Here is a 25,213-nt window from a genome sequence, read left to right on the forward strand (position 1 = left end):
TGTCTTCCGCTCTCTTCTTCCAAATGTAACATCTGGAATACCAGGTATGAGTGCAGCAGGAACAAAGACACTGTGCTTGACAGCAATTCAGTAAACTCCTAAATACCATCAGGTAGCTGAAAAAGGAGTGAGTCAATACTATAGACAGGCATCGTAGATTATAGTCAAGTCAGAAACAAAAAGGCTACCCCTAAAACATCAAAACAATAGAGATCAACAGGAAGCGGCTCAGGCTGTGAAACAAGCACACCGCAATAGCCACGCCACCAGAAGGCAGCCACAAGGATGCTACCTCAAACAGCTGACACTAAGTTCTTATACTGGAATGCCAAATATTTAATATTGCAGTGATAAAACAACATGTGTTCAGTACCATAAGGTTGTTCCTGCCCAAGGCAGCCCACAAACTCCACGCACAGAAAATACAAATTAAACACTGACATCAGAGAAAGATTCTGTTTTGTTGGAAGAACAAAAAACAAACAAACATTTTGTTGTAAGGAACAAAACGTTGACCTCTGCAAATTTGGGAAGACTTCAAGAAACAACATAACTGCAGGGAAAAATGTGCAGGGCAGCAGAATAAAGCTGTGTCTGGCCTCTAAAGGCTGACTCCCGTGAGCCTACGCAGCTCCACTCCCCTCCAGACTCCTCACACCTCCCCTGCTGCTTCCATACGCTTCACAAAGCGGCAAACCCAGTACAAAAATAAGCCTCAGACCAATACGTACACTACAATTTATCCCACATCTCTACCGTTCATCAATCACTGTAAATACACATATAGACAGATGCTCCCCTGCCCATTTGACAGCATCCCAAAACACAAAGGAAAAATAATTGCTGAGCTGGATTGGCTGAGCATATTTCAACCAACTTAAAAAAAAAAAAGTAAATCAAAATAAAAAATTCAGGGAAGGAGTTCAACAGAATGAGTCAAAATTCACCAGTCACATACAAACTGAATTTTATGAATGTATTTGAAGTTTTTCATGCGGTCTCTAGGTCATACATTTTAACCACACAAACTGCTCCCTGGAACCTTCAAATAATCAACATTGTGGTTTCGCTACTTGCTAACTGCATTGCCCATGAGCCACGCTTACTCTGTAAAGTTAAAGTCTCACAGGCTTTTGTTACTGATATATACAGAAAAAACTTTTGCAAAAAAGCGATGCAAATTTTATCAATAAAAAGTTTAAGAGTTGCAAAAATAATATAATAAACAAGTACAGCTTTTTAAGGAGGTTTTTCTTGGTCAGACGTACCCCAGACGTTTCCAGACATGACTAAACTCCAAGATTCCCATTTCCAATTAACACATGCGTGTTACCCAATGAGCCCTTCCCCCCGCAAAGCCACTCAGCATGAGATTACTGCAGAATCTGATGGCCTTTAGTAGAATATTTGGCCTAACTCCAGCTCCACCAGCCTTCATGCTTATTTTTATAGGCACAGCCTCCAGCTTTGCGCTCTGGTATGCAACCTAACACCCAAGTTCATTAGACTTTCCAACAAATACACATAAAATTGAACAACAGGTAATCAAGCTGTACTCTGTTCTCTAACTGTTAGGAGTACTCTTATTGCCCTGTTTGCACCATGATATGAAACTTAGCTAATTTTCTTGACGGGCTGTACAGCGCCCATGCCCAGGATGGTACAAGAGGACAGTCAGGGGATCCAGATCTGAATGCTCTTGAAAGGGGAGCTCTTATGAAGAAGATTTGGAATTTCAAAGGGGTAAATGGAGCTGCACTACCATGTCCAACATCAAACATTCAGCATCAAACATACCTACTGTGAAAGGCACTAGAAAAGACAAAAATTGTATTCTCTTCCAGTGGAATGAGCCCATTTATCTTGTCATCTTTAGCTACAGGGAGAGATTTGGTACTGCTCACTGATGGCTCAATCTGACTCTCGCATTTCATAGAACTATAGAGTAGTTTGGGTTGGAAGACACCTTTAAAGGTCATCTAGTCCACCCCCACTGCAATGAGCAGGGACATCTTCAACTAGATCAGGTTACTCAGAGCCTCGTCCAACCTGACCTTGAACATTTCCAGGAATGGGGCATCTACCACCCCTCTGGGCAGCCTGTTCCAGTGTTTCACCACCCACATTGTAAATAATTTCTTCCTTATATCTAGTCCAAATCTACCCTTTTATCTTAAAACCATTACGCCTTGTCCTATCTCAACAGGCCCAACTAAAAAGTTTGTCTCCATCTTTCTTATAAGCCCCCTTCGTTGGTTTACCTATCCAGGCTGGCTAACACAATTATGCAACGTCTGGCCAATTTTACAGCGTTTTCAAAGCTATCAATGTTACAGTTCTCATTCCTCACAACAAATCCTTTCGAACGTTATAACTACAACTCCATTTTAAAACTAACATATGTAGCACAGACACAACCGTGAGTCTACAGAAAACTGCTTAGAAGCTGATGTTGAGTAAGCCCTGGTTTACTGCTGTAGAAACATTTCAATCCGTTCACATGGCTTCAGTTTGACTTAGTTTTTTAAACTTGGACACAACTTTTAGTAGTGCTTCCAATGGAGAACTGACATCAGGGCTGAACTTAACCCCACAACTGTGACAAACCTGATCTCTTTCCATGACAAGGTGACCCTCTTGGTGGATGAGGGAAAGGCTGTGGGTGTTGTTTACCTGGACTTTAGAGTAAAGCCTTTGATACAGTTTCACACAGCATCCTCCTGGAGAAACTGGCTGCCCATGGCTTGGACGGGAGTACTCTACGGTGCGTTAAAAACTGTCTGGAGGGCCAGGCCCAGAGAGTGGTGGTGAATGCAGTTAAATCCAGTTGGTGGCTGATTACAAGTGGTGTTCCCCAGGGCTCAGTACTGGGGCCAGTTCTGTTTCATATCTTTATCAATGATCTGGACGAGGGGATCCTCAGTCAGTTTGCAGAGGACACCAAGTTGGGTGGGAGTGTTGACCTGCTTGAGGGTAGGAAGGCTCTGCAGAGGGATCTGGACAGGCTGGATCGATGGGCTGAGGCCAATGGTATGACGTTCAACAAGGCCAAGTGCCGGGTCCTGCACTTGGGTCAACAGCAACCCCATGCAGCGTTACAGGCTTGGGGAAGAGCGGCTGGAGAGCTGCCTGGCAGAAAAGGACCTGGGGGTGTTGGTCCACTGCCAGCTGAAAATGAGCCAGCAGTGTGCCCAGGTGGCCAAGAAGGCCAACAGCATCCTGGCCTGTTTCAGGAACAGTGTGGCCAGCAGGACTAGGGAAGTCCCCCTGTACTCGGCACTGGCGAGCCCCACTTCAAGTACTGTGTCCAGTTTTGGGCCACTCACTACAAGACAGACGCTGAGGTGCTGGAGCGGGTCCAGATAAGGGAAACAAAGCTGGTGAGGGATCTGAAGAACAAGTCTTATGAGGAGCGGCTGAGGGAGCTGGGGTTGTTTAGCCTGGAGAAAAGGAGGCTGAGGGGAGACCTTATCACTCTCTACAGCTACCTGAAAGGAGGGTGTAGAGAGGTGGGTGTCGGTCTCTTCTCCCAAATTGCAAGCAATAAGACAAGAGGAAATGGCCTCAAGTTGCACCAGGGGAGGTTTAGACTGGATATTAGGAAAAATGTTTACACTGAAAGGGTTATCAAGCACTGGAACAGGCTGCCCAGGGAAGTGGTTGAGGCACCATCCCTGGAGGTATTTAAAAGACAGGTAGACACAGTGCTTAGAGATATGGTTTAGCAATGGTTTTTATCAGAGTTAGGTTGATGTTTGGACTAGATGATCTGAAAGGTCCCTTCCAACCTAGGCATTTCTATGATTCTGTGATTCTATTGTCCCCTGAAAGGATCCTGAGTGGTCAACTTGTGAAGCTTGTTAGAGCTGAAGAAATCTGCAGTCTTTGTTAAGCATCAACAGTAGCTCTTTAATAGTCCAATTTGGTCTCCCCAGGGATCGCATGCAAACTACAGATTTTACATGGTAAAACAAACATTACTTCCAGATTACACAAAGGCTTCATTGTGCTCATCTAAGTCTAAAAACAGAAATGTAAAGTGTAGTTTTCATGAGTGAGGTCTGGGGAGAAGAGAGTGGGTGGCAATAAGGAGAAGGGAGAAAAGAGTCTGCACTTGAAAATTAACGTGGTTGTTACTATGAGCACGGTTCCAACTGTTACTGTTTTAAAAGTTTTCTAAAATAGGCAACATTAGCATGAAATTTGCAGGGTAGCAGAACTCAACGGATAGGGAAAGGAGAAATTATTCCTCAGAGTGATTTAGTAAATAAAATCATGCAGCATCGCAAACTAACTTGTATACTTGTTAGCAGCATGTGGCACAGATGTAAACATCTACTCTTTCCATCACTGATGCAGCGAAAGTTTTAATACTTGCAAAGATCTGGAACATTTTGCCTTCACGGTGTGGACTCATAAACAGTACTTCTAAGATCTTAAAAAAATAATCACACGATCAAACAAATCCAGAGATAAAAAGGGTAAATGATAGTGCAACAAACTACAAGGGAATGATTAGGGGGTGGAGGGGACGGACCAAAAAAAAAAAACCTCCTTTGGTTTTGGCAGCAGTTCATACTTCTCTACAGAGCATGTTTAAGTATTAGGCTTTTCCACCTGCAAGGCAAAGGATCTTACATTGCTAGAGAAAAGCGACACCTTGTATCACCTGCCAAATAATACAGCTAATTACATCGCACATCAGTGCCAGGCCCAACCGAATCAGAAACCGGGGGAAACACATGCTTCCCTGTCACTGTCTCGAAGAACCGCGCATTTGAACATGGTTGTCAGCTAGCACGTCATAGCACACAAAAATAAAACAGATTACCCACTTGTCATTCAAACTGATTTCTTTCAAGAAAAAGCTATCCAGTCTAAGTTAAGTAGAAACATGCAATAAATACTTTGCAATCCACAGTAGTTTACATTAAAAAAAAAATCTTATCAAATTCACTCCCACATGACTTTTAGCAATCCTTCTTAAGAGACTGCATAGTCTAGGGTACCCTCACAGAATAGGTTTCTATCTTTAATGCTTTAAATAAAACTTTCAAATATGACCCCAAAATTGGGCAAGGTAGTATTGTCATCTTAAAACTCTAGGCAAATAGCTCCCTTTCCTTCTCTTCTCCTTCACATTTTCTTGAGCTAAAGTGGAATGAGATGATTCAGAATCACCCACTTTTACTGTAGGTATAAGGAATAGAAAGTTAACCTTAAAACTGATGTGAGACAGGTTAATTATACAAGCCACGGACTGAAAAACAAAACTCTGAATCCCACGAGAGGCAGCCACTGCAGCTGTTGAATATGGAGGACTTGCCAGAAGCAGGATGAAAGAGCAGCAAAGAGGAGTCTGATATCTTCCTGCCTGTATCAATGTCTAAGGGTTATCAAGAGGGAATGGACTACATCTTCGAAGAACAGGGAAAATTTAAGACACAGATTTTTGGAAATGTAACTCTCAAAGGTATCAGGAAGATTTTTTGACCATTGTGGAAGAAATGTTTTTACAAACACAGATCGTTTTGGTTTTCTTCTCCAACAAAGGTTTTAATGGAAACTGAGACTCCTCATCTTCGTTTATTTTTCTGGTCCGTTTAAATTGTCAATCCAAACATAAGGAGCAAGTGGGTGGAGGTGATACGATAGCAGACAGCTGCAACTCTGTATTACCAAGCTAATGCCTACAGAAAAGGGAACAGGCATAGTTGAGTAGGAAAATGACTCCAGAAGAAAGATGTGGCAGACAATGCATAGCAGAGGTATAAAAGCACAGACTATAACTAAGGGACAGAAGAAGCAAACAAAAATAACACAGATATTTCCATACTGGAGAATGGAGAGGAAGAAGTACAATGAAACCATGAAGGTTCAAATGCTTAGCAAGAAGGAGAAATATAGTCACACTAAAAATAAAAAAGGGGGAGGGAGGCTAAGTTATAATTAAGTACAGAACACATCTATTTGATTGTAATAAGCTGCAGACACAACTGCTTGCAGATCACAGCTATAACTTTGGCTTACATATTTCAGCTTTACTCTTAAAAAACTTATCTTTCACCAGCAGTCTTGGAAAGTCTCTACAAATCATTAAGTTCACACAGCCTGAGCAGTACAACAGATACAATACTGTGCACGTTTTAACAAAAATGGAACAAAGAGAGATGAAGCAGGAAATGAAAGGCTTAACTGGAATCACTATTTGCCTCTTCATTCCAAGCCTGTGTTTCAACTGTCAGTTCACAACATCTCTCCTATTGATCATCACTCACGAGATTAATATGCCTGAAGATTTTGATTACTTCCACATATATCCAAGCTCATTGTTTCTAGCTTAAGAGCCAAGCATTCTAATAAACATAACTTTTTTGCAAATCAAAGATAGCAGGCAACATTTAAGCTATCCCTAGCATATTCCAAGCATATACTGTTTCTGCATCAACCTGCTCTAACATCCTGGAAGTGCCTTCCCTGGAAGTGAATTATTTATAACTGCAATGTCCTCTGACAACAGGAGTATCAAAGTTATTGTCATCATCAGTTCTGGAACTGTTTTTTATAAAAATCAGAGGTCCACCACATTGTGCAACAGGGAAAAAGAAAAAGGAAAAATATCCCAGATGGAAAAGATCAAATGCAAACAATGCAGGACAGGAAAGACTACAGCACAAGTAAGGTTTAAAATATCCCTAATACAATAGATTATGTTCAGGCATTCAGTCTGTGTGTATCCGTACAAATAAACACATATTTTAAGAATGACAACATAGCTCCCCATAGGATGTTATTTGTTAACATATACTCACATATACTTCATTGTGATCAAAGCGCTTTTTCAGATTATTGATGAACGAATCTTCATTGAGTGGCTCTAAAAGAACCATATCTCCCACCCCTATCATGTTGTCTAAAAGCGACGTCTTGACCTCCATTTTGGCCATTTTCTCCTGCAAAGAGAGAAATGAGGGAAAAAAAAATAAAACAAAGAGCAAAGTTAGCTCAGAGTTATTCTAATTATTCACAGGCATTATCCAGTAACACTACTTAAGGAATACAAGTTAAACACACTTGAATGACACTGCTTTAAAATATTTTTCCAAGAAACATTCTCAAAGTCATTCTATCTACACAAGTAGTCCATACAATTCCAAAAAAAATAAGTCCTAGCAGTCAACAATGCCTTCTGGTCCACTATACATTAAATATGAAACTCCAAGAAACATGAATGAAGATTCCAGTGGGTACCACATCCAGATTTTTTGGATGACTTCACCACAGTGTTCAAGTGAATGAAAACCCAAGTTTTATCAAAAGCGTCATCAACATCTCCAGCCTATCAAATTAAGGTTTACATTTGTCTGAATTTCTTTCTCACCCTTACTTGCATTTCTCCAACCCCATCAATATCTAAATAGAAACCAACTAAGTGAACTCATGCAGAGACAAAACCCACACTATTTTATCTTAATTCATATACCCTGTACTATATTCCACTACAGCACTGCTCTCGGTCACACGAGGCTACCAAATTACTTCATTTCCTAACCAGACTTATTTGAATTTATTTCTAATTTTATTGCTTAAGAGACCATTTCTGTAGGGCAGCACCAATCCATCTGACAAGCAGAGACTCTGCATCTGTGTAACTGGGGTGGCAAAAGGCAGAAGCCAGGCTTAAACAGGGGACCAGGATCAAACAAAGTAACCAAGTCTGATAAACAAAGTAATTCAGACAAAGTCAAGGTCAGGCCAAAACATGACACCTATTTGATCCTCCCAGCCTTTTATCCTCACAATCCAAACACCACACAAGATTAACCAAGCTCCTCAAGAGCTCCAGGCGCACAGTTACTGCTTTCGGTTTTCACAAGACTGAAAAATGAACGTATTGGCAGTGGCGGCCAGCAAACGGGGAACCAGAGGTGAGAGAACAACTTTGCTGACAACACAACCCAAGAATCAACTACTGCACAGCTACAGCTACACCAAACAACAGCCGAACTCCGCCAGTCAGCTGTAACCTCTCAGCTATGAAATGCTATCAAGCTGTCCTTGCTCCCCCTATCTCTGCAGCATATTTTAAGTTAATTTTTTCTCGTTTTTTCAAAACATCTTTGAACAGCTATTAGCTTATACAATCACCGTTAACTTGCTGTAGTAGCTATCCATCAGATAACTAATTTAAAACAAGCGAAGCCTTTTATCTCTTGCTTCTGTGCACAGCCACTGCGTTACTACACGTTATTTGATTTTTGAGCCGTGAGTGACATTTGAGGCATATTAGATCACAACATAAGCCATGTCTGGTGTTTTTCCAAATTCAACGAAGAGAAGCACATCTCCACAGGCAGGAACAGAAGTAAGATCCCCAAAAACAAGATCCCCAAACCCTGAACCAAGCCTGGGAATTACTAGACATTCACGTGGAAATGCAAAACCAGTGCTGAACTATGGTAACCAACCAAAGCTGTCAACTCTGCTAAACAAACAGAGAGCATTTATTTTAAACAAAAACACTGGAAAAATATTTTTGTTAGACAAAGATACTTTAATTCTTAAAAGTTCACCTCTCTGAATCATCAAAAAAATTTTAAGCATTCACAAAATCTTTTCAGAGGTATCACTTCAACTTCTGTATCCCATTAAGACAAATTCTTTAAACTACCAGTCTTGTTTCAATGACCTAATTACTTCCCATACATCAGTTAATACTCAAATAGTTTTTGAAGGCTGAAAAAAAAGCCCTTCTCGAGTATGGAACTTATTAAATATTGGGTTTGTAGCCAAAAAAAAAAAAAATCCAACATAAAAATCCTAATATGGGCAATTTCAACCTAAATTTTAAGTTCTAAGTCGTATACCTCCCCTACCATTGTGAAATTACATACCACCTACCACACTTCATGCATCACTGCTCGGGAATTTCAAGACCAAGAGCAGCCAAACCCATCAAGAACATTCATGTATTCCCAAGCTCAGAGGCACATTTTGCAGAAGAGGTACGCAAAGACACCATATCTACTACTAAAAGCTGGATCTGAAAGCTGTATACAAATGTTTATTTATCAATATATTTGAACAGTTGGGTTTTATGGTTAAAGGTTAACTTTCAGCTTGGTTTTTTCCCCCCACAATAATTTAACATCATACTATAGGTTAAAATACTTCCATTAACTTGAGAGCTAGAAAATATTAGAAACACAGGTGACGAAAAAATTGGTCAATATGCCTAGACATCTTGTTTAACACTGAATTCTCAAAATCATTTGCAACAGTTTAGCCTTTGCAAAGTATTCCTTAAAGATTACCTCATACACTGATGTGTGATTCAAGAATAGCCTGCCATACCAGTGTTGTTTGTCCCCCACTTCGGTAGAATCCAATTCTAATCCCTGCCCTGGTTTAGGTAACAACAAAGAAAAATCCGGCAAGCTTGTGGGATAATTTCGTTGGCTATCTGATGTAACAAGTGGGAAAGAAAACATGGTTAAGAAAAGCCAACAACGTTTAAACATACATTAAACATTTGGATTTAATTTAAACAATGATGAAATTTAATCTACTAGTAGAATTAAATAGAAGATTAATACATTCAGCGCTTTTGAAATACCAAATACCAATTATAAAAGTAGCTTTAAAAAAAAAACAACTCAAAAATCAGCACACTACACAGGGAAAATAAATAAATAAATAAATCAAACCCCTGCTACACTGCAAGACTAAACTTCCATCAAGATATTTAGCAATACATCACTAAGCTCAGAAACGCCATCCGAATCCATGTCCAAGTATTTGTATTTGCCACATATTCAAAACCACCTTGCCACTGGAAATCTTTTCCCATCAGTGCTGGTGACAGCGTGCTCACCACAATTTGGAGAACGGTACATAGAAGGAAGTGGCTTCTACCTATATATGTACTCATGCACCTTTAAAAAGATGAACGTTTCTCAAGAGCCATTTTCAAGAGCCAGAACTATGAGAGGGACAGGACCAAAACACGCTCCCAGTGGCTGAGAGACCACTAATGATTGAAACCACAGCTGCGCTGGTGAGAGAGCACCAGCAAACAGGAAATTAGGTTAGAGGAAAGAACCAGAATGGGTTGTGTCCTCTAAACCAAGCACACTTTTAGTTATTGTCAAATGGAGATGGCTGGGCAGGAGATGATGTATGGAGGTACTGAAGTGAGGCTATACTTCAAACTGGAAACTCAATAAAAAGCAACCTAAAAATGTAAGTGGGACTCTCTCAATTTACCTAATACATTTGTTTTTGTGACTGTAAGATACGATTGTGTTGACATTAAGAAAAACTACAGTATTGTATAAAGATTACAGCTGCAAATTATTAGAATTTTAATACAGCAATGAATTAGCTCAGCAAAAAAAACCCAAAATTCTTCTAACGGTTGCAGTCTGCAAATCAGATTCTTCTTCACACATTCCCTGATGTCTCCCCCACGCCCCCTTAGCACTTGAGCCTTATCCCGAATTTACCTTTCTTATGCCTAAAGCAAACATTGGCAGCATTTCAGAACACCTCCGTTTTCTCTAGTCATTTGTCAAATCCGTTCTTCCTCACTTTGGTCTCATATCTAGGCCTTAATTCAACAGAGTGAGTACACTTCCAATACGTTTCCATTCTCAGAAAAATAAGAAAGAACATTCAGAGTAATCCTTCACAGCTCAACCTCTTTTATGTTGGACAACATGCTCGGGAGGAGAAGTGCTGGGCACACTACATCTGTAAGACACTTATCTGCAGGCTCCCACATTACACGTAGCCTTTTAAAACAGACTGTTGTATCTGCTACTTGCAATGCCTGGGATTGCCATCCAGCTAGGCCGGCTGAATCTAAAAACTTTTTGTCCCTCTTGGCCGCAAAGATGGCAAATTAAAAATCACACTATTCCGCAGCCACCGCAGTCTTATCATCCGCCAATGTGAAACAATAGCTAATGAAAACTATAAATAGAAGATGATACAGAGAATAGGCAAAACCCCCAAAGCCTTGTACAATTAAGTTCACACATTCTCTAAGGGGAAATGAAGTAATACCCCATTATTGGCATACAGCGTGTTACGGAATTGTCCAAGGTTTTCCACATCGCCCTCATACAGTAAGACAGCAGCAGTTGCCAGCAGCTTCCTACGGATGTGCAGTCATTAGCACACGTTTGCTGCACTGGAATTATCACTGCCTCCTGCAGCGGTGGGCTTGTTTGTCTTCTTTTGTGGCAATGTAGCAAAAGGACAACTTCCCTACCATCAAAACTGACCCAACAGACAACGCATATGCTTCAAGCTCTGACTATTTAAAAAAAAAAAAAAAAAAAAAAAAAAAAAGCGCCTTTGGTTTCACTACCACCAACTCATGTAGAAAATAACCACCTTTTTCTTTTATAAGAGTTAACAGGGACAACCTGCCACACCAGTAATTCAATATCGGAGTTTAAACTGATTTCATGTTCCAGGTCCGATCCTGAGCCCCCGTCAGGCTGTAATCACGCTTGCCCACTCATTCCCTTTTTTCCTCTGTCAGGGAGCAATCAGCCCACACGGAGCAGGGACGCTGACAGGCCACTGCTGCAAACAGCAGTGTCATTACCTGAAAAAAACGAAACCAAAAGGGACTACAGCCACCTGTACTACTCATGACAAGCACCAGTTTGGCAAGAGGCAGGATTTAAGTTCATTCTGTTCTGCTGCCCAACAAACCCTACATATCACTGGCCTCTTATTGATGCTCAGAAGCCGTAAATTCATGGGAAACACCTTGTGCTGGTTCACCAGGGAAACTGAGGCAGACTCCGCAGATGAAATGTTATAGTGCCCTTTTCACTCAAGGCTAGATTTCCCGACATCAGCGTGTATGAAAAAACGTTTATGTCATCCAAAGAAAAATCTTCGCTTTCCCTCCAGACGCCCTAACTTTTTTAGTCTCTGGATGCTAGAGGGGAGCAGCACAGCCAGCGTTTCCTATGTGCTGCCTGGCCGCTGTCTGCTAGGCACACCTGCACCCTCCTGCCCAGCTGTGACCGCTCACAGATGTTGCTCTGTCAACCATCAACGTGCTGAAGAAAAGAGCACGAGGAAAACAGCGCGATGTTGCAGCCCACAATTTCTTCCTGCAAGAAAATGGACTTGAGAAGCCTGAGAGGTCAATTGCAGGCAGGAATGTTAATAGGTGTCGCACCAGCAGTAAAAGCACTCTTAAAGAACTAAAATGCTCCCTCTGACTCTCCGTCTTTCCTTTTGGCTTGACCAATGTCTGAATATCTTCTGAATTCCTTTTCCTCCCACAGTCCTACTGAACAAATCAGCATTTTCCAAACTGAAAAAGTTTATCATCTGGAGCTTTTGAATTAGCTAGCGTTTCTCACATCTTACCTACCAAGCAAAAGCTATTATTTGAAAGCCCTGTGCAACTTCTCTTTATTTTCTGTAGGCATTGAACATTATGCATGTGTACCAGACTCCTTGAGTAGTTAACAACAAACAGCTCAGGTAAATTACAAAAGTAAAATGCAGCGTTACAGGGTATATTTGTATTAGGACTCCAGCAATGTTTGCAATCAGCATCAGCTAAATGGGAATGGCTCTTTAGCAACATCGGATTACGACAGAGTTGCATGCCAGTGACTGCAATTTAGATGACCGAAGATTTGCCCAGCAGAATTCCATAGGAGGAATGAATGCTCCGCTGGCTCCTGCTACCAAACGCCGCGCGTTTAGCTGAAGATTGGGCAATTCTCAAGAAAGAAACAGGACATTTAAAGTACTGCTGAACAAACAGCTGTAACCACATGAAGCAATATCATCTTTTCGTAGTCTAACAACGGAGGCTTAACTGCAGTTTAGAAAAACTGACAGCATAATAATTAGACTTCATTAGGACATGTACAAAATGTTCACTGGGACGTCATCTCCTACTGACACAAACAGTGGCTGAAACTTTCTTCATTAACAGGATTCGGGTCCTTTCTAAGTGTGGAGGGGAGAGGTTTGGTTGTTGCTGCTGGAGGTGTTTGTTGTGGGGGGTATTGTTGGGGTTTTTTGTTTAATTGAGGGTTTGGGGTGGTTTGTTTTTTTTTTATTTTTACATCAGCTTGGTCACAATCTACATTAAGCAGTAATTAGTTGCTATCAATCCCCCACAAATGAGAGCGATGCCTCTTTTGTACCTCTGTTCACATCCTTTGTCACAAGACCACGCACAACACTTGTACCATGTAAAAGGTGCACAGTACCTCACCACAAAACCAAAATAACCTGAGCCATGTATGCAGAAGGCTAATAAAAGACTAGTTAATCTACCTGGGGGAAGGAGTGGGGGGCTGTGTTTGCATTTCTCTAAAGCTACTTTCTGTTACTTTTGCATACTAGTTTGAATAACATTAGCATGGCTATTACCTGCTGTAAGAGACCATGGGGTATATCTATTCTACTATTTCGACTTTATACTCCCAGCAGTACAGGTTTTCAAATTACTTCTAATAATTATTTTGCAACCACAACACAGTAACTGCCACCGGTAATTGCACTCAGGGGTTGATCTATTTCCTAAGTCATACAGTCACGCTAGGTTTTGGGAAAAACATTTGGTCCTCCAAAATTGGTAAGGCACCCTTCTTTAGCACCTGCTAAAACACACTCTTAAAATGATCAAAAGATGTTTGATGCTCCGTTTTTTACCCTGCAAAAGTTCCTTTACGTTTTGGATTATATTGACAGGTTTCAAAGATTATAGGTGTGGAGTAGCCTTTTCCATAAAAGGTTGCTCTGGAGCCTGATCTTTTTTTTTTTTTTTTTTGTTTGATTAGTTCTGTTTGACAGGGAGAACATCTAGGGTATTTTCAATGCATAATGCATCTGGAAATAGGTCTTCACTAACAAGACTGTTTGCAGTCCAAAATTCTGGTTAAATTCCCACTGACTTCAGCAGAAACTGGATCCATGGCGGTTTTTTACATTTAGGCTTTTCTTAGTCATTGCCTAACCACAGAGTTTTATAATCATTCCAGGTCCACATCTACAGAAGGGGATGAAATATTCAAGAATAAAGGAGGGCTCTTTTTGGCACATACATTGCTAAGATTCTCTTGAATATTTTTCAAAATAAGGAGCAAAATGTGACTGCAAACCTGAAAATTGGCAAAGGTCCTGCCTTCTTCCCCTAAACCAAAGACTAGATTTCAGATTGACAGTGTTCTTCAGACAACATGATTTTTTAAAAGTTGTCAGTACAGAACATGAACAGAAAGAAAATACCTTCATTCTATTAAAAAAATAATCCACAAAATTTAGCTTTTACTACTGGACGTCTGAACTCCACTAAGCAGGGGTGCCCTTTTAAACTGATCATCTCCATCTTTTAAGCTGCCGCTTAAAGTTTCTGCCAATTTTTTGGGATTCTGCCCAATCCAAAGGTTATGTTTGCATAGCTGTTGCAGAACAGGGGCATGAAAACCAAAACCAAGGTAGCACTTATTTGTTTTGGGGGATCTTCTTTCTTTGTTGTCTGTGACACACCAGTAGCTTGCTAGCACACCAAAACCTGCGTTCAAAAGATTCACCGGTAGCACATCCTTATAAAATACTACTTAAAAATAACCATCCCTCATAAAGTCAGAACGTTTCTTTCAACTGAGGTTTCACTCCTTTGGGAGCGATCCAGCAATCCACTGTAATCTAGTCCTTTCACTTGTACTTTTATTGGAATAGGGTTTGTACTCTCCCTTGCACGCAGCTGCACAGGCAGAGCGAGCCTTGCTCTCCTCCAGTCGGCATCTGAACCACACCATCCCTGATACAGGCAAAAGAGATCTGCTCGCGGTGAGCCGACTGGGGTAAATACCAATGTATAGCACGTCACTAAGGTGGGTATTAAGAGATGTCTTAATAGTACAGGGTTGATACACCAAAGTACACACTAATCTTCTCCTCCAATGCTTGGGTGCACTGCCTGTTAGGCAGTTGGTGATGAGCCTTGGAGATATGCAGAATGTGAAATAACAGAACAGGTAACACCGCAGTTTCACTCAGCTGCCAACAGCAGAAGGAAAAGCAGCCACAGAAAGTCATCACAGCAGTCACTGAACCACTTAAAACTGGACAAGGACTAACACAAGGCTAATCAGGAGCTTCGGGAAATCCAGGCCCCAGAGGAGGCGTTGGTGCCCCTATCTACCCACCACCAAACCACCCACAATCACTGAGTGTAACTCCTAGAGCAGCTGGGAGACACCACCGTACCCAGAGTTACCCACAGAGCAAGGTCCCAGCCACCCATATTCTCTTCCAAACAGTAGAAGTCTGGGTAAAGCTAAAATTTGCATGGCTGAAAGCACTGTTATTTCCACACCATTCACTTTCCTTTTCCATTTGAAACAGGAGGAAAAGAAGTCACCTGAACACCACCCCAGAGATCTTATTCTTGCCTGTTGCAATTTCCCCCCCTGGAAACCCCACCTGATGTGCTCCTTGTAATATTTATAAATAATATTTGGCATGTTTTTAGTCTAGTATTTTATAAAAATAAGACAAATCATGCTAGCTGTATGTGTCTTGGTCTATGTATCCACCCTCTCATACATGCCTAATACTGAATTTCATTCAAAGGACAGAGGAGTAAAAGACAACAGAATAGCTATTTTTCCATGCGTTTGTAAAAGCAGGCAGGAGAGGAGATCTGAGCATAAGCGACCCATCAGAGACACAAGCTGCAAGGAGAACAAACACTTTATTAAGTACGACAGAGCCACTGCAGAAGAATGGCCTCGCAAAATTCCCTAGCCGCAGAAAAGCTTCAAATGGAAATTATTGCTTCTTTGCAAGTCAATCCGTCACAAGAGAAAAACCTGCGGGAAGCCAGACTCGATTAGTCCCATTTCTCCCAGGACTAGCTGCCAAGGTAACACAGTGGTGCAAGGTTTCACCCTACAATTTGCCATCACTGTCTATTCTGCACATGTTTCTCTTCAGCAAAACACTGCTATTTTTAATGAAAAGCGGGGAGGAGAAAATAAAAAAAAAATAAATTGGATGCAAGTGGTGGAGGAAGAGGAACCAGTATTTGTCCAAACACATGCTAAAAAGCATCTTTTTAACAGCAGAAGAGGCTTAGATAAATTGGGTACTGTTAGACATGTTTGCTTGTCTCAAGTGTTGAACTAGATCCACAGTTTTGTCATTTTCATGCTCAACAGTCATTTTCAGTAGGACACTTGAAATCACAGGTTAAAAGTCATCAATTTTTAAATCAAGGTATCTCCAGCTATTCCTGTGTATCTCTTGATAAGAGATCTCTCAGACCACGGGAGAAGTTCAAGAAGCTGCATTTCAACACACAGTAATCACCCTTGTCCAGATGTCCGTGAAGTCAGAAGCCAGCAAACAGTGTTCTTATTAACATCTGGCATGATAAAAGGCATTTCCAAATGAAATGTAACACTTTGCAGATTTAGAGAGGGACACCTTCCTAAAATATCAATAGAAAGCACCTCCCTCCAACACAAGGAAAAGAGCCGATCTCACAGATACCCACAGGTACTGCGCTTTGCCCCACTTTGTCTCAGCAAGAACCATCATCTGGCAGTTTTGGGAAGCAGAAAGATCTATTCACATGGGATACACGCAAGCTTCCCCTGTGGCAGAAATCGTTTACAAGATACAAGGAGCTCCAGCTCTACCCTTGTTTGCCAAAAGGGTTTTCCAGGGTTTCTCCCAGAGTGAACTTTGTTTTAACACAGCGTGGAACTCTTTGATCAGTGAAGGTAATCTCCAGAGCCCTTTTAACTCCCTGACAGCCTGAGAATGGAACAATGGCAATGGTAGCTGTATCTGTTCTGCATGTTCGACACCAGCGCCAAAACCACTGTGTCATACAATCATGACTCCTATACTGCACTCCTCCAGAGCGTGATTTTTCAGCCTTCTAATCTTTCAGGAGTGACAGTTCCTACAGTGGGCCTAATTTCTAGACTAAATTTATTCACAGTCGCCTAACATCCACTTTTTGCTTGGGCTAATGCTATAGGGTTTTTTTGTTTTGGTTTTAAATTTAAATGTGTTTTCTCCCGCCTGGAAAACATTTAGAGAGGATCTTCTCACGGTCCTCATTCTGAATAAATAACCAGGATTGCTTATTTTCCTCTCAGCAGCTTCTCCATCCCCCCATCCCAGTAGCCCTTTTCTGCTCCGACTGCTATTTGAGCCCATCTTTGCCGAGTGGGGTTAACCAAGGCTGTACAGAGGATTCCTGGTATGTTGTGGCAGCAATATTTCCTCTCCACAATCAGAAGCATTTCTTCCGAGAGAGGGGGATTCGTTTTCACCCTCTTCACTACTCTCTTTCCTTCTCCAAAGCTTCACCTGGAATCAGCACTTCCCCAGCTTACCCTGTGCGACTGAGCTCGACCGCTCCATCAGTCACAGACCTACTCTCACAGGTGAAAACTAGAAAGGGTCTCCAGACACCGAGTAACCAGTTACTTAGTGGTTTAACTGTAAGGTTTAACTTGCTTAGCTTGTAGGTTTAACTACTCCCAAAAATGATCTGACTCTCAACCCCTACCACCTTCCTTCTGACCTCTCCAAGCCGCTCCTGATGAGAAGGGAGAGCAGGTGGTATTCCTGCCACAAGTTAGACATCCCAGGTATTCCGTCTTTCACATCTGAGCAAGATCCCCACTAGCAAAAGCTTTTTTCTCCGCCCTAAAGCAAGAAGCTCTAGCAAAGCTACTTGACCGACGGTTAACTGGTCCCTGGAGTCCCAGAAAAAATGGCACCTCTTCATCTCTCAGCCAGCATCGCCAGTACCTCTGCTAAGCTGCTTATTTGCTTCCACAGGGGAACAATGGAGAGGATTAGTACCAACTTCGCTCTCTTCAAAAGCAGAACTAACCCATTACAGTGCCATCCAAAGAGTCTTTAGGCAATAAGGACTTCAAGGATACCTCTTTAATCTAAATAGACACCATTAACTGTCCTACAAACTGTTCTAACACAAAGGCGTTAAAATACAGAGAGTAGGTGCAACTTCCTTTGATCGTGCTTTCCCAAGACACAGAACTCAACATTCAGTAGTTTCCTTGTTTCATTTCTGAGATGCAGGTTTTTCAAAGGTCAGTGGAAAATTTAAAGCACAGTATCGGGACATTACATATGCTCTACTGTGCACAAGAAATGGTTACCTTAAGGTCAAGCCTTTACAAAGATATCCGAACACAAGTGTGCTCTTGCAGACACAAGGAAGAAGAGACTCCACAAAGAAAATGCATATAAAAGGGTAGAAACATTTCAGGATGTGGCTGGTCTGTACCTGGTTTTATTTCCATTGTAGAAAGTCCTGCCGTTTAAATTATTCTTATTTCTAATTCAAAGTACCCCCAGTAGCGCTTTAAAGCACAAAAACTATGAACATTATGGAAAATTACAGAAAAAGGAGCAGACAGAGAAAAGCCAGAGAGCCCACATACAGAGCATATTTGTGGGCCCAGGAAACTTGTACCAATGCTGACCAGGCTGTGGTTGCAAACTTTTAAAAACTGCTTTCTGCTGACAGTAGGGAAAAATTAGTCTCTCCTTGTTGCCTGTATTTAGAAAATAAAGAAATCTACAGCAAGCAATTCTGATAGTGCAGTACCCACCAACCCTTCTGTTACTCAGCACCAATTCCTCAAAATCATGTCCTCCTTTTCCTCCTTCGTATACAGCTTTTCTTTCTTCCTGATATCTTAGTTTTTCATGGTCCCCTTGCCCAACAGCGTAAGGACTTCTACCAATATAAAACCCTCATAAGGACGTCTGCCTCTACAAAAGAGGGAGAACAAGGCAAAGTTTACGAACATAATTAGTACACCCACATCAAAGCAATTCAGAGGCAGCACTGCACAAAGTCAGGGACAAAGCAATTACCTAAAGCCCAAGATACACCCACTCCCCACCCCTGCAAAGGAGAAAATCTTTGTGACAGTAAGTGTTTCTCACCCTCGCTCCTTGGAACTCTGGGTATTTGGATTCCTTATCTTGGGCCTTCAGCTTGTTTGCTGAAATGTTAAGTCTGGCTGCTTAGGCTAGAGGCCACCTCTTGATTGCTTTCATCCCAAAGGCTTGAGCATTAGTGTGTGTGTACAAGCGTGTGTATATGTTTTCCACTGGAGAGAAAGGATGCTGCTCTTCCCTCTGGGGTCCACTACTACAGCTATACTGCCTGGACAGAATGATTCCCCAATCAGTTTGCATCTGAGAAGGGGACTTCATATGTCTTCTTCACCTCTAAAACCTTATTTTGAAAGTTCAGTCTCTGCTATCGAAAACACTTTCATCACCACAGTGACTTTGCTAGCGGAATTAAAATCAGGAAACGGACACAATTTTATTTGCTGATACCTTATGGGAAATTTCCCAGCAACAAGGAGTTGGGAGAGAAGAAGATCAAGTGTCTGCATGGCTTTCTCCAAAAGCTATACCACTAGCTCTTCACATGCAAAAAGACAATTTGGATGGTTCTAGCCCTGCAGCTGGATGACAAAGTAGTCTAAAACCTTGAGTCTGCAGGCAACACCAAAGACTATACAGTTACTTAAACAAAGGTAAGCAAAAGGTGAGATAAACTGCTGGGTTTTACAAGTTTCTTCAAACACCGAGCAAAGGATCAAAAATGGCAGGAGTCGCTGAAAATGGCCATGCATACCACAAAAACACACTCCAGCTCTACTGAAAGAAGAGTCTGTCACAGGCTGGGCTGGTCCCTGAGGATCACGTCACACATCTCACAGTTGCCCATCTCCCAGATACAGGATACGACTGCAACAAGCACGATATGCCAGTGGCTTCAGGAGGATGGAGGACAGGCATAAGAGGTAAGTAAAGAAGGAGAGGCCACTTGCTTAGAGGAAAAACAGCTTGGCAGGAGGCCAGAGGCAAAAATGGTGAGGAACAGTGGAAAAGAGTTAATGTCACTACTGAAGTATGGATGCTGGGAAGCCCAGGCAGAGCTACAGAAAGACCTCCTTTATTTGCTCAGTGAGCAGAGGCACTTCTCCTATTCAAAGGAAGAAACACCTACTATTCATCTTTCGTATGTTTTTAGATATGTGAAAGCACATGGAAAGGTTTTGAGAACCCCACCTTTCTCTTCCCCATTACTCTCCCCCAAGACAGAGCTTAAGTCCAACAGCAAAATAGAGGAGATCCTGGTCTCCACACTGGGTTCAGATACCAAAATCTGGAGTCATAAAATCCAAAAGAGCAAAGCTTTCACCATCTACAAACAAAATGGAGCACAATCGTAAAGGGTGAATATTTTGAGATTAATACTCATACCCACCACAAAAGACTGACAAAAAGATCCTTGTTGCAGTTCCAGTATTCTCTTTAATAGCTACTTCACAGCACATGATAAAGAGTTGCAACCTTTTCCACCAGCACAAAACAAAAATCTTTACTTTTCCCTTCTTTTTTTTTTTTGTTTTGTTTTCATTCTAGGAACTACAAAACAAAAGAAAATTAATGTTATTCTTTACTGCTTCTTTACGACAAAGCATGCCTTGATGTTAGTTTATACATCAGAAATCAAGCTCTGGTTTCCTTTTTGGAGGATATAAATGGAGAGGTTACATAAGGGTGTAATAGGAGCTGTTACTTCCTTTCCCAGTTGAAGAGAAAAAGCTGTGGATCAGGTTACAGACTCAAAGGCTGGTCATCACTACTGCAGCCTTCCTAAATTTTTTGCCAGTAGTCCCCCAACAAACATGAGAAGCTACTTAGGTACCTTTTATTTCAAAGCAAGAAGGCTCTGATAATTTAAGACTAAATACATAGCTATTAGTGGGGGGAAAAAAAAAAAAAAAGCCTTTATTTTTGCCTTTCATCAAGCTCAGGAAATTCCCTAAGCTTGACGCATACGATCACTCAAGTCACCATTTTCCATTTCAGTTTGTTCTTCATTAGCACAACAAAAAGGATGAATGAAATATAAGGTAAGATTTATAGGATGGTCTGACACGTGAGCTGCGCTAAAAAAGCTTAGCACACCGACAGAGCACTTAACTTTGGTGGGTATGTTAGCGTTTGTCCCAGCTCTGACCACCCAGGGCAAGCAAAAGGAGGAAATGCTGAGTGTCCAGATTGGCCTGCACGAGCACTAAGCTGTTCTCCAAACCATCCCACTTGCGCTTTCTTCACCTTCCTCTCCAATTCCCAAGCCACTGCTATTACTGCTGCTGAAGGAAGATGAGATCAGGCTCCAACACGAGGAATTTCTGTTCCCACAGAGCTCAGAGAAACCGGATGATCTCAGAGGATCATGTGAAGAAAGTCCATGACACTTCCATGAGGCAGAGTATCTTCAGTATATTGCCAGCAGTTTCTTAAGAGTGCACAGTGGGAAAAATTAATGGCTTTGCTTATGTTTCCAATTTCTCTCTCCCACTTCCTCCTCTGATTTGCCAGACTTTTATTTTCCCTTCCCCCTACTAGAAGTACTAGTAGGCTTGCAAGGTACGCTTGCCCTTCTAAAGGGAATTACATCAAGTCTTGCACAACATTTGAAAGGGCTAACACACATAGCTAAATTAAACTACCATCCCCTGGCATCGTTTCCTCATGGAGTTCCTCCCCACAGACGTGATTTAACAAGGTCTCTTAGAAAAAAAAGGAAAGAAAAAAAGGCAAGTTTCTGTGATCTAACACGCTTTCATCAGTTCTTTCACCTTTGCCTTGTGGAGCACTCAATCTGTTTGTGGTACCCATATGGAGCCAGAAGCTTTTAAGATGTCCATCAAATACGCCACCGAACACCACATAGGTGTTTTCTGAAACATCTTCTTTCTTAAGGACAAGAGGGAACTTGTGGTAACCTAATACGCCAGTAATCGCCACATGATGGTAAACACCGACATGAGCGGTGACCACTGTATGTTACTCTGGGAATAACGGGACCACTACAGCTATTAGACTTTCACACAGAATCAAGCCAGAGGCAGCATGTTGCATTAAGCACTAAATTAAAGACTTTCTTAAACCTGGGCCTGGGACAACTGGAAATAAAAACACATGAAGAGAAGAACGTCATTACCTTTAATATGTTTAAAAGCGGCCAAGCCCTGAACTCTACTTTAACAGATGGGTCAGACTATTTCTGTTCCCTAACACTGTGCGCTTTTGGGGAAAGCCTTGTTTTTGACACAGGGCTTGACAAAGTGATGATTCATCCAGGGAAGGATGGACAGCTTGTTGCCAGCCTTAATTCACAATTAACAATAGGACAGACGGATACAGAAAACTCATGATTCTACAAAAATATTGCAAAGTCAGCCATTTTACCTGACCTTTATATTTTCCACTGGTAATTCCCGATCTGGATCTATTTTAAATAGTTTCTCCAACATACATTTTAAGAGTAGTTAGCTTTGATTTCGTTACTGTTACATTTGTCCCTTAAAACAGCGGTCCTGATTAAATACATGGCAATTGACCTAATGACATCATCTGAAATTGCAAAGGTTTAAATTACTTGAAAACGCAAATAGCATGCATGCGCATGGACATACAAGCACATGGGTACCACGGGGAAGACAAGCGAGCGCTGCACCTATGCACTTCGTGACCGTCCCACCAGCCCCTCTCCCTGCAGGCCCTGCTGGGATGACCATTGTTTTGTGCGGGGGGAAATCTGGCGACTCCGAGGAACAAAGGGATGCCCTTCCCGAAACACAGCGGCAGCAGATGTCCTACACAGAATCCCCACTGTCTCGGCCTCCGTAGGCGCAGTCAGTCTTAGTTGGGAGGCTACACCAAGCTGTCCCCTCGAGCAAGCTCTTTGGGACAACGACCCTGCCCTGGAAAGCCCTTCCTCAAGCCTATCTCCAAAAGTTACCCGACGGCAGAATTCATCATCCCGCTCCCAGTTACCGACACTCTTCCCACGGTCCTCCCCCTTCCCCTTCCCCGAGCCCGCTCTTTTGAATTAAGCGAAGCCACGCACACACGGTAATTATTTTAGACAAGAAGAAACAGATGCCACGGTCTCTTTCCAGAAAAAGCACACACACGTTCTTATTTTAAAGGGTAAGATCCGGACCATCTCTGCGTGTGTGCACACCAGCATTCACGCCTAAATTTCAGCTGCCTAAAGCCCACAACCATCCACTAGATGCTAACGAAAGCCACAACCCCCGTAAATCGTCCCAAAGCCGCAGTTTTGCCCCGGCAAAGGACGCCCGGGGTTCCCGTGCTCGGCCCCCGGCACCGCCGCCCCCTGCTCGCAAAGGACCCGGCGCCGAGCCGCCCCCTACCCCCAGCCTCTCCAGCAGCGGCCCCGACCCCATCCCCGCGGCGGGTCGGGTCCCGTCCCGCCAGGCTGTCCGCGCCGGAGCCCCGCCGGGGCGCAGAGCTCCACGCCCCGCAGCCCCCGGTCCCGCACAACAAAGGGGTCCGGGGCCGGCCCGTGCGGGCAGCGGGGATGCCGGGGTAGGGAAAGCCGTACCTCTGCCGGGGGGCGAGCCGTACCTCTGCCGCCGAAGGGCGCTGCCCGCCGTCCCGCGGCAGCCCCGACGCCTCCCGCCCGGAGCCGGCGGCGGACGCTGCCCTGCCGAAGCCGCGGCGGAGCGGAGCGGGGCTCAGCCCCAGCCCCGGCCCCGGCCCCGGCCCCTCCCCGCCCGCCAGGGGCGGAGGCGCCACCGCCCGCCGGCCCCCGGCAGCGCCCGCCCGCCCGCCCCGGCCTCGCAGCGCCGCCCGGTGGGCACCGGTCCTCGGGCCGGGGGCTGCCCGGCCCGCCCCGCCCCGGAGCTCCGCCGCTGCCCGGCTCCAGCTGCATCCAGCCCCCCCTTTCCCAGCCTGTGGCAATGGCAGGTCCCCCCGGATCAGCCCCCGCAGGGGCCGAGCAAGGGCAGGTGCGCCGAGCCGGAGTCCTCCTCACCTGGGCTCCCCCCTGTGATGCAAAGGGGGTGTGAGCGTGTGTTTCACCCGTCCTGTTGGCTGTGACTTGTGTGCCTCAGACCTGTAAACCATCTGCAGTTCTCCAGTTATACCCTAGAATTAATTTTATTTTTTTCCTATATAGTTCACCTTTAGCCTTTGAAAACTAATCAAGAGAAACTGACCTATTTTAGCATGAAACCCAACATCCCCCCACTGGATTTCTGCAATAAGGTTTTCGGCACCTCCTCAAACCATACCAGCATTTTAAATGTAAGCACCCAAAACTATTTATGGCGAGCTTTGACAATACATACCTTATCTGCCCAATCCTGGCCCCGATAAGCACACAAGCCACGAACAATGTAGGGCAACCACGCCGTTGTGTGGGGGAAAAAAAAAAAGAAAAAAAAAAAAAAAAAGGAAGACAAACCCCTAAGGACTGTGTTCATACCATGTTTCAGCCATTCCCTGGCCTGAAACTGGGTCTGAGGGAAAATCAGCAGACATTTCTCCCCACCCCCATTAAAAACTCCCCAATGCACAGATGAAACAGGGGAGGATTTAGGTCTATATATTACACTCACACACTTCCTGGCAAAATACCCCACATGAAAAGTTTCGCTACACGTGCTTTTTCCTAAGAAACCAATTACCACATTATCTTGTAGTTATTTCTTTTTGTGATCACAAGTAGGCTTTTTCTGAGCTGGCTTGGTTTTAAACAGCAACAAGCTTCAATTCAACTACAGGTTAATCTTACATTTCACGGATAACAGTGAAGAGGACTTGAACTGCACACACACAACCAAAACTCTTCAGTACGTGGAAGAAATCCAGCTTACAACTCCAGATTCAATGTGATCAGAACCAAATAGTAAAGAAGCAAAATGCATTTTAAAAGCCTTTCTCATTAAAACATTTCAGTTATTTCATGGCCAATACTGTATTTTCAGCTACAGATGCCATTTCTTAGTAGTCCTTCTGTGCACAGAAAGAGATTGTGTTCTCACACAATTTTCCAAATCTGTAACTATATAAATGTTAGAGACAGCTTTCGGATTAATTTGAGGAACTAGAGCCCTACAGCCCTACTAATTCATAGATTCATCACTACTTTATTATCTGTAGATTTTCCTAGCAGATGCTTAGCTCCTAAGATTTATTTCACCCTTAAATTTTTGTATCAGTAAAAATAATGACCACTTCAATCAGAAGTGGTAAAGACTGTTTCAAAAAAATATTTTTCCTACTGAAAAATTGAAGGCTTGGTCAAAACTCT

The 25,213-nt window shown here is 42.8% G+C and overlaps 1 protein-coding gene across 1 annotated transcript in view; it reads right to left on the reverse strand.

Annotated features, from left to right (window-relative positions):
• Window positions 1-23,685, reverse strand: part of MYO1B (myosin IB) — a 115,183-nt gene extending 91,498 nt beyond the window's left edge. Inside the window, 2 exon segments of the mRNA XM_063340720.1 lie at window positions 6,809-6,953; window positions 23,501-23,685. Coding sequence (XP_063196790.1) covers window positions 6,809-6,947 — 139 coding nt within the window. The 5' untranslated portion in view covers window positions 6,948-6,953; window positions 23,501-23,685.
• Window positions 23,686-25,213: the final 1,528 nt, after the last annotated feature.

This window comes from Chroicocephalus ridibundus, chromosome 7 (assembly GCF_963924245.1).
Source record: "Chroicocephalus ridibundus chromosome 7, bChrRid1.1, whole genome shotgun sequence".
Taxonomy (NCBI): domain Eukaryota; kingdom Metazoa; phylum Chordata; class Aves; order Charadriiformes; family Laridae; genus Chroicocephalus; species Chroicocephalus ridibundus.